The sequence below is a fragment of the Chelonoidis abingdonii genome, chromosome 6 (genome assembly GCF_003597395.2).
Source record: "Chelonoidis abingdonii isolate Lonesome George chromosome 6, CheloAbing_2.0, whole genome shotgun sequence".
Lineage (NCBI taxonomy): Eukaryota > Metazoa > Chordata > Testudines > Testudinidae > Chelonoidis > Chelonoidis abingdonii.
This window is the reverse complement of record NC_133774.1, coordinates 36,688,812-36,704,162: the sequence shown is the minus strand read 5'-3', so window position 1 is coordinate 36,704,162 and position 15,351 is coordinate 36,688,812. Positions and strand designations below refer to the sequence as shown.

General features: G+C 40.8%; 1 protein-coding gene across 3 annotated transcripts in view; it reads left to right on the top strand.

The window, feature by feature from the left end:
- The window catches only part of IL6ST (interleukin 6 cytokine family signal transducer), a 69,844-nt gene that overhangs the window by 30,944 nt on the left and 23,549 nt on the right, over positions 1 to 15,351 (top strand). For all 3 annotated transcript variants that reach the window (XM_075066949.1, XM_075066950.1, XM_075066951.1), the window contains exons 7-9: positions 5,232 to 5,391; positions 7,325 to 7,407; positions 8,679 to 8,898. In XM_075066949.1, coding sequence (XP_074923050.1) covers positions 5,232 to 5,391; positions 7,325 to 7,407; positions 8,679 to 8,898 — 463 coding nt within the window. The remainder of the gene's footprint in view (positions 1 to 5,231; positions 5,392 to 7,324; positions 7,408 to 8,678; positions 8,899 to 15,351) is intronic.

Genomic DNA, 15,351 nt, shown 5'->3' with positions numbered 1-15,351 from the left:
CTTCAGAAATCGACGTTAGCCTCGGACCATGGACGCACAACGCCGAATTACTGTGCCTAGTGTGGCCACATGAAATCGAATTTATAATATCAGTTTTATAAAACCGATTTTAGCTAATTCGATATTATCCCATAGTGTAGACATGGCCTCACTGTAAAATCACTAGTGTAGACATGGCTTCAGATAACGTGAATGAAACAGTCTGTCATCATTTTCACTTTCTGGTATTCACAGTGCTAGTCTACCTTGCAATATTATTTCAAATGCTTTCTTTCAGAACTTCTACCCTCATTAGAAGTCTTTCCACAACACTTCTGCTGAGTTTAAAGTGTGTGTGTGTGTGTGTGTGTGTGTGTGTGAGAGAGAGAGAGAGAGAGAGAGAGAGAGAGAGAGAATTTGGTTTGTCAGTCTCTAACCACACATTTCTTCTAATTGCCTTCATCTTGCTGGATGATATCCATTGAAAATTGCAGTAGGAAAATCTAAAATAGAGTGGTTCTTATTTTGCTTTTTCTACTTTAACATCAGAGAAGGACAATAACAATTTTTACTGTAAAGTTCTTGTCCACAAACATTAAGGACTGATTCAGGCTAAATACTTACGATGCTCTGAATGAAGATAAATAACCAGGTTTACAATGTGGAAGGTGTCACTAGAGCAATCACCAAAGATATGTACATTGAACACAGGATTAATTTGTGACTTTGGTCCTGGTATTTTGTGTGCTGTGCTTGCTTTTCCAGCATGTCTCATTAGATGTGTATGAACTGGTGCTCTTTAAATGTACTTTTATATGGAGAATGTTTGTTTGACTTTTATATTTAGTTTAGTTTGCAGGTTTATTTCATAATTAAATATTCTGACAATAGACCCTTCGTCCTGTCATCTGCTGCAAGGGTGTTCTCAAAAATCATGGCAGTCATAGTAGCCCACCTCTGTCATCTAGGACCAAGTGCCTTTTCCTACCTTGATGACTGGCTTCACTAGGGTCAGTCATTTAAGATGTGATCAGCAGTTCAAACAACAACTTCATTCCGAAGTCTAGGCCTGCAGATAAATATAGAAGTAGATCTTCACCCCCACGCAACAAATTCTCTTTATAATAGCATTTCTGGATTCGGTAATAGAGAAAGTTTATCTCCCTCTCGACAGGTTCCTTGCTCTAAAGGACCTTATCCATAGAGTGCAGCTCAGTCCTCAAGTTCCAGCAAGGACACGTCTTCAACAGCTGGGACACATGGCATCTTGCATTTTTTTTGTTACACAGAACACTAGATTGCACCTTTTGATGTCTCCAGAGATAGCTCAGAACAGTTTCTGTACCCAACAAGCACAGTCTGAACAAGCGGGTATCTGTAGGCAGTCAAGTCCTCCAGTCATTCACCTCGTGGAATAATCTATTCAAGGTTTGTGTAGGAATCCCATTCAGGCAGAATCTCTCTATGGTCATGTTAACATTGGACACCTTCCTCTTGGGATGGGGAGTGTATTTTGGTCCTCTTGTGGCCATCTGTCCTGGACTGTGAGAAGAACAGCGCTTGGACATAAATCTCTTGGCGTTAAGAGCAGTTAGAAATGCTTGGCTTCATGTTCTTCCATTACTCAAAAACAAGTCCATCAGCATCATGACAGACAATGTAGCTTGCATGTATTATTGGTAATCATCATGAGCATATTGCCCCTCACTCTGTGCCAAACCGATAAATCTTTTGAAATTTGTACATAGTCATCTTGGCTTCTTACCTCCTGGATATACAACAGACCATGGCAAATGACCTCAGCAGATATTTCTCCTTAAATTATCAATGAGAGTTGGACTCTCAAGTCCTCAATAAAATATTCCTAGCTTGAAGATTTCCAGAGGCTAGCCTTCTTTTTGCCATGGTTACCAACACAAAGTGCAGAAAATTCTGTTCCAGAGCATAACTGAATCCCTATTCTCCAGGATATGCTTTTTTATTAAATGGACAAAAGGGTTTTGTTTTTTTTCTTGTCCTCCAACTCCATTACTCTTAAAGGTCTCTATGAATATCAGACAGGACCAGGCCAAGGTCATTTTCATTGCACCAACATGGCCAAGACAAGTTTGGTTTCCCTACTTCATCAAACTTGTTGTCCATGGCAGTTCCCGATCAAACCTGGACTGTTGTCTCAGCACGCAGGTTACGTGCTTGACACCAGTCTGAACAGTCTGCAACTGCAAGCATGGTTCCACAGTGGTTCCTGCAACTAAAAGCTGCATGTTCGTTGGAAGTACAAAATGTACAAAATAGCAGAAAAGAATCTACAAGACATTTTTTAGAAATGACGAAGATACGATCTTTGGTGTAACCAGCACCATCTTTCTCATACCGAGTTGTCTCTTTCCACAGTCTTGGATTACCCATTGGAATTAAAAACTTCAGGCCTTTATGTGAATTCCATCAAGGTTCATTTAGCAGCAATAACAGCGTTCCATGTACCAGAAGAAGGTTTCTCGATTTTTTTTTTTTTCGCTCCTCTGACCACAGTGCAATTCCTAACAGGCCTTATGAATCTTTCTGTACAGATTAGAGCTCCTGCGCTGCTTTGGGATCTCAAACTGGTTCTTAACAATCTCATGAAACAGCCCTTTGAGCCACTTGCTACGTGCTCGTTGCTACATCTAACTATGAACAAAGCCTTTTTGGTGGCCATCACTTGTGCTCAAAGGGTTGGGAAAGATGGAGGTTCCAATGGCAGACCCATTGGAACTGTGTTCTCCAAGGAGAAGGTATCATTACAATCCCATTCAAAGATTTTACCTGAGGTTTCTTCTGAGTTCCACATTAACCAAACTGTTCACTTTCCAGGGTTTTTTTTCTTGAGCCAAATCAACCTACGTAGGAGTCTGTCTTTCATACACTAGATGTTAAGGGGGACATTAGTCTTTTACTTGAACAGAACTAGGCCATTCATAAAGACCCATAGACTTTGTCTGTTGCAGAGAGGTCTAAGGGCGCATCTGTCTCCACTCAGAAATTCCTAAATTGATAAGAACGGCCGTACCGGGTCAGACCAAAGGTCCATCTAGCCCAGTATCTGTCTACTGACAGTGGCCAATGCCAGGTGCCCCAGAGGGAGTGAACCTAACAGGCAATGATCAAGTGATCGCTCTCCTGCCATCCATCTCCACTCTTTGACAAACAGAGGCTAGGGACACCATTCCTTACCCATCATATTGCCTGTAATCCTCATTGCCACCTCCTCATTGATTGTGCACTCTTCTAGATCAGTCTGTCTGCAGCCAGTTGCTGAAATCTACAGGGCTGCAACGTAGCTCTCAATGCACACCATTGTGCCTTAGTTCATGCTGCAAGATTAGATGCTGCAGTAGGCAACAGTTCTTTCTTCAGTGGTAGACTGATCCAAAATTCTCACCTCCTTAAGGGGTTACTTCTAGGGAGTCACCTAAAGTGGAGCATCCACAGGGACACTTTACTCAAAGAAGGAGAGGTTATGCACCTTGTGCAGCAACTGGAGTTGTTTGGGATGTATGTCCATGTGTGGGTGCTCCACAACCCACCCTCCTCTCATCTTCTCTGGAGCTGCCTCTGTGGGGCTTTGTAGTAGAGAGAGAACTGACGGCAGTTCACCTGCACAGCCCTGCGTAGCCTCAGTATGGGGTACAAAGATGGATAGGGCACATGCAGAAGCTGAATGGGCACTGCTCCGAAAAATCTCCAATCAGAGGTGAAGGAGTTCATGCGCACCTGAAGTGGAGCACCCAGAGGGACACGCATCTCAAAGAACTACAGTTACTGCACAGGGCGATTTATTCCATCGTACTGAGGCGGAGAGGTTAATTTCTTTTCCTCTGAGTAATTTCAGTCAGAAGACTAAACCACTGACAAACACTTTGAGAAGCCTTCTGTCAGGTGTTCTAATGGTCTAACTCTGAACTCATAAGGTGTTAATTCTATGTGCTTGATAAATTGTTAGCCACTTTTGTTGCCATGTGAGGGATTTGCTATGACAAATGTGACTGAAAGTTATAATAGCAGGAGATTATGTTCTTAGGGTAGATGTGACTTTTATTTATCTGGAGGTTCTGGGCCTATCTTATTATTCTGAGGATTGTATTTCCAGGATGAAATACAAACTTGTTTAATTTTGTTTGCCACTGCTACCGTATGAATTTTAAAATGTGTATATGACAGTTCTGAGGCACTTACAGAAAGGTCTTTACCTACTACAACATTTCTAGATCTTAACTAAAACACACACAATATGTAGTGTAAAATTTGGATTAGTGTGAGTTTAGAATGACCACATTAATCACAGTGGTAAAGCTTATGAGTGAGTTATGAAGAACCATCTTAAACAAAAATGAATAAAACCTTTTATAGTTCTTCACTTTGATCTTTCTCATGACACATGAATCTTGTTTGCTGGTAATTTTTTAATATCTCTGCTTGTAAAAACTTGTATACTAACGTGAGTGTACTATGCAAAATTTAGAGGGAGAACACTTTTTTTTGGGGGGGGGGGGGAGTTAGTGCCAATTTCTGTGTAAAATTCCATAAAAGCTATTTTTAGAAAATTGTGGTGTCATGATTTAAGGTCACATGTATCCTAAGTCAACATGACTAAACCATAAATGCTTTACATCATTGGGAACCAGTGATTCCTAGCTCTTAAACTGGATAAATTAGGGATTCATAACATGGATGGCTTGCCATATATTGGACATTAAAGTTGTGATTGGGCCAAAGCAAATATTCCTACCTCTGAACCAGAATAATCTTACAGTGGGAGGGGGAACTGCGTGTATGAGAATGCAGGGATGGGATTTCTGCAGTAGGTGTTTTTAGAATATTACAATGAAAAATGTGAATTACTTAAAAGCTATTCAGAAATTTTGGAATAATTAAAATAATCCTGCATGAGATGGATTATAATCCAAGTGAAGTGCAAAATACATATAACTGTCCATATGGACATCATGAGCCTGTATGTATATATTCTGCATCAAAAAAATTATATTAATTCCACTCTGATTGAGAAGCGAAGCTCCTGGAAGTCAAAGAATGCATAGTTATGACTGAAGTTTCAGGGCTTGATTCGGTGCTGTGCTAAATCAGTAATCTAGGGCACAGGGCTCCTAGTGTTAGAAGGTCTACTCATAAGAGGATTGTAGTGGTACACGGGTTTAACTGATCTTGCTGGATGGCTGGTGACATTTTTAAAGACCTCTTTTTACCTTTTACAGGTTCCTCCTGAAGATACAGCTTCACACAGAACTTCATTCACTGTTCAGTCTCTTAAGCCTTATACAAAGTATGTGTTTTCACTCCGTTGTATGAAGAAAAATGGTTTGGGATACTGGAGTGATTGGAGTGAAGAAAAGAGTGGGGTCACATCTGAAGCTAGTAAGTAGTATTTGATATTAAATTTTATTTTTCTACAGAATTAATTATTGTGATACTCCAAAATACATGCAGATGTCAGGCTGTGGTTGCTTGAAATGTTGCCCCTTTTAGCAGGTGTTGATCCTGCTGGGAAAGATTTAAGTGGGTTCTGCTGACTTGATCACATGGCCAATGACTTTCAAGAATAGTGGGAATAGCTTTATTGAAGGGATCTAGGATGTGGGCTGAGTAGTAGGCCTAAGGTCGTAACCCTAGAGGGGACCTAGCCTGGAGAAAAGGCTTGAGTTGAACTCTATCTTCATTCCTTTGTTGTTAAAGCCAAACCTTAAGAACAGGTTCAGGTTGGTTTTTTTTAACAATATAGTGTTTAACACTGTATTGCATTGTATAGGTGCAGTTAAAGCAGCACTTTCGTGCTATCCTTTTTGTGTTACTAGTCCAGAAGTTTCTTAGTTTTGTTAGACGTTACGGCTTGACATGCGTGAAATTCTAGCAGAGGTTAATTATCTATGAGCAATTGTCTCTTTGAGAGGGAGTGTAGTAGATGTAAGTTTATAATGCTTAAAGTGTATTCCACCTTCAAGCTAGTTACAGTTACCTGATTTTTAAGGGTTAAAAGAAAGCAAATGTGTATAATTTGACATACTATTGTCCAGCAATATTGGCAGCAGTCTTGCTAATTGATGGGAGATGATAGGCTTCTTTTCCAGATTCACTGCCGAAATGGTACAGTGGGGATTGCAAAACTTTCTTACCTCATTCACTTGTCACTCCTCTGTGCTAATTGTTCTGATGAATGCAATATGTGTTGGTGGTTCCCAGTAGAACCAAATCTCTGCTTCTCCCATAAGAAGGTTGAATGATCATGATGGTCTCTTCTGACCTTAAAGTCTATGAATGGCAATATTTGTGGTATTTGTTTTAATGATCAAAGATGTATACTCCATTTTTTCCAGAAACTTTCCAAATTACTAGCAGTTGCCCAAATGTTCACTTACCATATAATATAAAGCATAGAAGGGGAAAAATCTCCTCCTGCCACCCACAAATTGTTTCCCCTTGGTTTTGGTTCCACTCCACAAGAGAGGCGGAAAGTGGCCATTGTTGAGCCTCTACCTTGATGTTCTTAGAATCTTGCATAAAACCGTAAAATGCAGCAAAGCTGCCGAAAGTTCTAAACCATGATTGGTCTGTGGGTATTTTTATTAATCACTTTGATTTTTATATTACAACATTCGTAGGTGAGATTTCAGATTCCCAAGAATACAAGTTCCAGGAGAAATAGTAAACAATCTAATAGTGAGATTCAGAATATCCATTCAAAGATAATAGTCATATTTCTGTCGTGTTAGTAACCCCTGTGTGGAAGGTCTTCTAAAAGATTGAGCGCATTCTCCTGCCTTACACACCAGGAGGACACTGGCTCTACTGTAAGAAACCTCATGGTATTATTCCAGTTAAAAATCTTTTTTTTTTTTTTTTTTTTTTTGAGCATGGGTAGGTGGTGGCTAATACTTTTACATTCTATTTGCAGATTGGCTGGGTGCGGTGGATCGATTTGATGATTCCTATTCTGTTCGTATCCTCTTGAGCGCTGGCACTGGCTGCTGTCAGAATATGGCTGATGGACATTGGCTGACGTGGCATTGTTATGTTTGTGATGTGAGAGAGAGCTTTCAGGTTTACACGACTTCTTCAGGTCACTCTGTGTGTTATTCTGGCCAATCATTGGCTATGACACACTGATCTCTTTTTATTTTTTAGTATTTTTTTTTTGTATTATATGGAGGGTTCCACGGAAAGCTGAACACGTCTGCTTGAGGTCTGACTTTTCGTTAAAGAGATCGGGAGGGCTATGTATTGCTAATGTGAGTTAACATGAGAAATTTGCATCTCTCTTAATTGTTTTTTTTTTTTTTTTTTTTTATATCAGAACCATCTAAGGGACCACCTCTATGGAGGAAGATTGGCATATCTCACTCTCCAAACTCCTGGACTGTGCATCTGATATGGAAGGTAAGTAGCAGTAGTACAAATAATTACCTGATTGCACAAGTCTTCAAGGCACAATAGAAAAAGTTTATAGACACTCTTTTTAAAATCAGATTTATTTATTTTTTTTGTGAAAGTGAAACAAATTCTTCGCCTCTTACAAAACTTGAATATGTAATCAGAATAGTCCATGTTTTATGACGATCTATTGCATTCTCTAAGCTTATTATGTTGTGTAACGAAAATAGTTTTTTCATGAATATTTACATGTGCATTGGTGTGTGGATAGAAAAAACAGCTATCTTCTGTCTTACTGTATTGGAACTAAGTTAAATTCTGTAAATATTAGATATAACCAGTATACAGAGAATTCTTTCTAGTTGAGGCATATTCTGACTCCCAGTCCAGAGACCATAATTTGTCTGCTTACTGGAGACAGTTTCTGTAAAATACTTTTCTTTTTTAATGAAAGCTTGTATTACTCTCCCAGTGTGACCATGTCATAGCCTGAAACAGCTGTGAGAGGTGTGATTTGACCTTCTGAATGTAACTGGTGCATAAACTAAAGACCATGGTGTTACCTACAATACTCTCATCTGCAGGAGATTATCTTCCTTATTTGGACTAATCAGTCCAAATTTGAGAAACTTAAGGACAAGGTAGACCCAAGTTTTCCTTTTTAACACTTACCTGTTGCTAGCTCTGTCTGGAAAAAGAAGGTGGGAAAAGCTCTTCTGATGCTCCATTATCTTCTCTATGGCACAACTACCTAACATCTGCAAAGGGGGTGTGTTAACTAGTCGCAACTGAACTAGAACTGAAATCTGCTGATTTCTTATCTCTGTTTAGAGAATGTATGTGATGATGATGGAGAAGGGAGAGAATTGCTTAGGGTTCTCAGATAGCTGAGAAGAGGGAATATTACAAATAACGTAGAGGCAGAAGTGTCTTTTTTCCTTTTTCTGACTAATAATAATGCCTAGCTCATATGTAGCGCATTTAAGGGAAACCTATTTAATGTCATTTCGCATTCCAGTTAAAGCCTGAGGCCCAATCATGCAAGCCTTTCACATGTGTAAGGATTTTTGGTGAGAGAGCGGGGTTTATAGGATTGGATGCTTGGTTTCTGTTGTCACACTTTTTTCATTATTGTGTAGAAATATCACATGCACAGAGCAGAGGAAATTAAACTTTTTAAGACTAAGTAAAGAAATTAATCTTTATTTTTGGATGGCACAGGTGATAGAGGTCAGCATCAATAAGACATGAAATAAAACCAAACCGCTTTTTAACAGGAATTGGATCGTTCTGAAGCCAATGGAATAATCTTAAAATATGAAGTGACTGTCAGACCAAGACCACCTCTGTCATGTCCACCTGAAAAATACAGTGTTAATAGCACAAACCTGACTTTAAATTTAACAAATGGAACATATGATGTGACAGTAACTGCTCATAACAGGATTGGTGGATCTCCCCCATCGGTTTTGCTTATTCCAGCAAGTAACTCAAAAGGTTAGTTTCCTTTTTGATTTTTTTAAGAAATCAGATGTATTTGTAATTATAAAAACAGGAAAGTCTTTGCCAAATAATTCTCCCAAAAAAAAAAAATCTTAACTCTCTTGAGATGTTATCTTTAATGATCTCACATAAGTCTCATAATAGCAATATAATACTAGAAGAGCCTCGGTTTTCTTTCTTCGTATTTAAACTACCACTGTATTTATAAGCTGTGAGAATAAATGTGAAAACTCCTTATTATGGGTCTTTTCAAATTGGAGATTCTCTATCTCTTACACAGTGTGGCCGCATCTTGATTGACCACAAATCAATCTCCCTTCCCCATAGTGATTGTGCAGACTACTTCCTCTCCTGTTCACTACCGCATAACATCCCTTGTGCGAACTGTCATAGTATTAAATTATTTGTGTATTTTTAGCCATATATAATGTGGTGATCTTTTTGTTTTTAGTGGAAAAGTTTAACCCTCCCATTTCATGCTCTACTCCCATCCATTCTGTTCCTCTTTCTCTGTTCGCCTTTCTACATCATTCTGTGCTACCTGATCACCTTTTCCCTGTGTAAGCTGCCCAGCCATTTTGTAATCTTCTTTCTGCTTCCCTTATTTCCTTGCACCTACTGGTCATGCCAGTACCTGTTCCCTCTCCTCTTAATGTATCGGAATGCCCCCTAATAAAGGTAACAAGGCTGGTTCCTCCTTGTTTCCAACCACTGAGCTCTCCAGACTCTTCTTTCTATAGAAGAGCCTGGATGTCACCTGTACAAGCAGCTAGAAATGTGTAGCCAGCATCATGTTACCTGCCAGTTCTCTCCACACCATCAGTAAGGTAAGGTGCAGTCTCTAGACCACAGTTTGAAAAACACTTCTTGAAATGAAAGATGATGGTTTGAGCAAAACGTCTGCTGCTTTTATTCTGCTGCTGCTATTGTACAGCATTAGGAAAAAGATCGGATTCTCTTCCTCTGAAAGTCAATAGATTATTAGCTGGGGTTCTTAGTGGAGGAGGGGCACAGGGAAGAACAAGCATTTTCCCAACCTTGTGATCCTAGCTTTTTAGGAAAAAGACACCTCTGTCTCTACATTATTTGTAATATTCCTTCTTCTCAGCTACCCTATAACCTGGGGCTGCTTACTTGTTGATGTTTGGAAAGTGCTTTTGAATTTTGAAATTGTATTCTTATTCTCCCAAGAAATTGCAGATTAATTTAGATCTCTAATGTTCAGAAAAACACGGATTTCTTAATGTCGTCTCTCGTATGTGCATAGAATCATAGAAATGTAAGAATGGAATGGACCTTGATGGGTTATCTAGTCCAGTCCCCTGCACTGATGCAGGACTAAGTATTCTGTAGATGACTGGTTCTCAAATTTACTTGATCACTTTGTGCTTTCTTTGCCTGTAGTTGTTTAAGCCCCACTCCCACAAGTATTTATACCGCCACCCAACTCTGAAGGCAGAGTGCAAAGCAGTGGGTGCTGGCCGGGCACCCAGATGGCTGCTCTGTACCAGCAGCAGCACAGAAGTAAGGGTGGTAGTGTGAAAAGTGATATCACTTTTCGCAGCAGACTTAGCTCCCTGTTGTATCTTTACTTCTGTGCTGCTGCTGGCACAGTGCTGACAGCCAGAGCCCTGCCACCTCCAGCTTGAGGGATTGGGTGGGGGAAGGAAGGAGATCCCAAGCATGGCTTTCCTTCCAGTGAGGGAATGAGTGGGGAGGAGAGCCTTGGCAGCAGGGCTCCACGTGTGCACAGCACTTCTACAGGAGCCCCAGCCAGTCAGGGCTGATGTCCAGAGCTCTTCTTTTTCCTTCTTTCTTTCTTTTTTTTTTAAAGCCATACATGCACATCTCCCTTTGGAGGCCTGCCCCATTGCTTGAGAACCTCTGATCTAGATAATCTCTGACAGCTATTTGTCTAACCTATTCTTTAAAACCTCCAATGACAGAGATTCCACAATCTCAGTAGGGAATTTGTTCCAGTGCTTAACTACCCTTGCAGATAAGCAGTTTTTCTTCATGTTTAATCTAAATCTCCCTTGCTGCAATTTAAGCCCATTACCACTTGTTCTGGCCTCATTGGATAAGGAAAATTAATTTTACATATTTGAAAAGAGGAGGGTGATAAAGATTGTTATAGACTGTTATCATGTCTCGCTCACTCTTCCCTTTCTCACTAAACAAACCCCGTTTTTTTCAGTCTTTCCTCAAAGCTTACTTTTTCTAAACCTTTAAGCACTTTTATTACTCTCCTCTGGACTTTCTCCAATTAGTCTACATTTTTCTCAAAGTGTGGTGCCCAGAATTGAACACAGTACTCCAGTTGAGGCTGTATCTGTGCTGAGCTGAGTGGAAGAACTACTTCTCAAGTCTTGCTTACAATACTCCTGGTAATACATTCCAGAATGATGTTCAGTTTTATTGCAACAGTATTACATCATTAACTCATATTTAGTTCGTGATCCCCTATAACCCTCACATCCTTTTCTGCAGTACTGATTCCATATGCAGTGATTTCCCATCTGTACAGTTGATCATTGCTTTTGTCCTTATTGAATTTCATCTTATTTATTTAGACCATTTCTCCAGTTTGTCAAGATCATTTTGGTATCATCTGTGAACTTCATAACTCTTACTACCCCTCCTATCTTGGTATCATCTGCAAACTTCATAACTGCACACTCTATGCCATTATCCAAATCATCTATGAAGATATTGAACAGAACTAGACCTAGGACAGATCCCTATGGGGCCCTGTTTGACATGCCCTTCCAGCTTGGCTGTGAACCATTGATACTATTCTGAGTATGCTTTTCTAACCAGTTTTACAATCACCTTATAGTAGGTTCGTCTAGGCTGTATTTCCCCAGTTTGCTCATGAGAAGGTCTTGTGAGGGGGTATCAGAAGACTTACCTAAAGTTAAGATATATCGCATCTATTGCTTCCCCCCATCCACAAGGCTGGTTACCCTGTCAAAGAAAGCTATTCGGTTGATTTGACACAATTTGTTCTTGACAAATCCATGTTGACTGTTACTTATCATTTTATTATCTTCTGGGTGCTTACAAATTGTTCGATTATTTGCTCCATTATTTTCTGGGTTGTCCTTATTGCCCTTTTTATAGATAGATACTGTATTTGCACTTTTCCAGTCCTTTGGGATCTCTCCATTCCACGAGTTGCCAAAGATGATCACTAGTGGCTCAGACATCTCTTCAGCCAGTTCCTTAAGTATTCTAAGATGTATTTAGTCCGGGCCTGCCAACTTGGACATGTAACTCGTCTAAGTAATTCTTAACTTGTTCTTTCCTTGTTTTAAGTCTCTGATCCTACCCTGTTTAAACTGATGTTCCCTATGTTAGTCATCTGATCACTTCTGACCTATTTGGTGAAAACTGAAGCAAAAAAGGCATGTAACACTTTGACCACTGCAGCACTGTCTGTCGTCTTGTCTTGTCCTCCTGATTGAGTAATGGACCTGGTACCCTGCATCTTCCTCCTGCTTCTAATGTATTTATAAAATGTTTTCTTGTTACTGTTTTTTTCCCTGGCTAGTTTAATCTCATTTTTTTGCCTTGGCCTTTCTAATTTTGTTCCGACATGCTATGTGTGTGTGTGTGTTTTCTTTTTTAAATATATTCATCCTTTGTAATTAGACCTAGTTTCCACTTGTTGTATGACTTCTTTGAGTTTCAGGTCATTGAAGATATCCTGGCTAAACCAGGGTGGTCTCTTACCATACTTCCTCACTTTCCTAAGCATCAGGATAGCTTGCTCTGGTGCCCTTAATAAAGTCTCTCTAAAAAACTGTCCTCTCCTGAACTCCTCCCTCCTCCCCCCACCCCACTTAGACTTGCTTCCCACAGGATCTTCTCTCTCAGTTCTGAGTTCTGCTAAAGTCTGCTTTCTTGAAGTGCCATTTATCTTTATTTCTGCTGTTTTCCTCCTCTCATTCCTTAGAATAACGAATTCTTTCATTTTATGATGATTTCACTCAAGCTGTCTTCATATTCTCAACTGGTTCCTCCTTATTTATGAGAATCAAATCTAGAACAGTGTCTTCTCTAGTTGCTTTCTCCACCTTCTATAATAAAAAGCTGTCTCCAGTGTATTCCAAGAACTTGTTGATAATCAGTGCCCTACTGTATTATTTTTCTAACAGATATCTGGGTAGTCGAAGTCCCCCCTCACCACCAAGTCCTGTGTTTTGGATGGTTTTGTTAATTTAAAAACCACTTCATCCTGGTTAATTGGTCTATAGTAGACTGCTACTATGACATCACCCTTGTTTTTTACCCCTTTTATCCTTAGGTGGAGACTTTCAACGGGTCTGCCTCCCACTTCTATTTCAGTCTTAGTGCAAGTGTATACATCTTTGATATACAAGGCAACACCACCTCCCTATTTTCCCTGCCTGTCCTTCCTGAACAAGCTAGACCCTTTTATATCAATATTCCAGTAATGTAAACTGACTCACCAAGTCTCTGTGTGACACTTATGTCATCATTATGATTATTCACTATTATTTCTAGTTCTTCCTGCCGATTCCCCATACTTCTTGCATTAGTATACAGACATCTAAGATGTTAAATAGGTTTCCTCTCTATATTCCCTCTTGTCTCTCCCTTGTCTCTGCTGTGATTGCCCATGTTCTTGCCAGATTTCAACCCTTCCCCCTCGTGTCCATGTTCTGGACATACCTGTTGGCTTTTGTCTCCTGCCCCCGTCAAACCTAGTTTAAAGCCCACCTTATTAGGTTAGCCAGTCTGTATCCGAAGATACTCTTCCCTTTCCTTGGCAGGTGGACCCCCATCTCTGAACTGCATCCCATGGCCAACGAAGCTGAAGCCCTCTTGGCAACGCCATCTGCATAGCCATGCATTTAACTCCAGGATGTCTTTGCCTGGGCCCCTATCTTTTTGGCTGGAAGGATCAATGAGAACACCACCTCCTTCCCGCCCGCCCCCCCTCCGTTTCCCTCAGTCTCACTCCCAAGGCCTTGTAGTCATTTCCGATCTGCTCAGGATCATACCTCACAGTATCATTCGTGCCTACTTGGATGAGCAGCACAGAGTAGTAGAGGGCCACATGATCCTCTGCAATCCTTCTGTAATGTTTCAGATATGGGCCCTTGACAGAACACCTCCTAGGATGCCAGGTCCGACCACTGATGAATGCCTCCATCCCCCTTAGAAAGGGAATCATACCCCATCAGCACCCTTCATTTCTTCTGGGGAGTGATGGCCATGATCCTTCCAGCCTTGTTGGTACATAGCTTCTCCTCCTTCACCTTTGGGGGAGATTGTTGCGAGGGCAGCATACCAGTTTTTCACTCTGTGGATGGTGGGCTGGGAGCAGGGGTGGGGAGTGCTGCCTGCTGCTAGAAGTAGCTAGTAGCCAGGTTCCTTCCTGTGAAGGAGCTGTTTCCTCCTCCTTTGGTGGTACTACTGCAGTCCTCTTCATCTGGATTGGTTTCTCAATTTTTGGAGGTCTCCATATGCATATTTTCAATGAATTCCTCGTGTGCACAGATGTTTCTCAGTCTAGCCACTATTTCCTATAACTCTCCTATCTGCCTCCTAAGAGAGTCTACCAATAGGCACATCTCACGTTGGATGGTCTCAGCCTGTGAGGAGACCATGAAATGAGGAAAGCCACAGTCTCTGCAAATCCACACCAGGACCTGGGTAGAGGAATCTATTGTTGGATTCTTTGTCCAGGCAGAGATGCATGTGGAGGAGCCAGGAGCAGTGGTGGTTTTAGCAATGTGGGCCTTTTCAAACCATGATGATTTTAATTCTCTCTTTCTTTCTCTCGAACTCCCCTGTCTGCACCCCTCTGTTGACTAGCTCCCTTTGGTCATTTAGCATCTGGCTTTTAAGCCCATCTCTCCTAGGTCAACACTACCCCTCTCATTAACACACAAGAGAAGGGTGATCAGGGAGACTCAAGGATCAAAGGACAGTAGACTAGAGCCTTACTAGTGAATAATCAGCTAGCAGCTTAGTAGACCTCTTGCCCCTACTCCCACATAGTCTCCAAATACAAAATCCCCAACAGACTGCACCGTAAGCTTTAAGCAAGTCGAAAGAAAAAGCAAACAAACAAGCTCACTCACCCCCAAGAGTTAGTGCTTGCTCCTTCTTCAGCAGGGGATTTCCCTCTTCCCGTTCGCTGCTCCCTGTTCACGTGTTACAGAATTGCGTCAAAATGGCTTTCTGTGCCCACTAAACTTGACTCATGTTGAAATTTTGATGGTTTAATTTACTTCATAGATTCATAGACTCTAGGACTGGAAGGGACCTCAAGAGGTCATAGAGTCCAGTCCCCTGCCCTCATGGCAGGACCAAATACTGTCTAGACCATCCCGCATAGACATTTATCTAACCTACTCTTAAATATCTCCAGAGATAGAGATTCTACAACCTCCCTAGGCAATTTATTCCAGT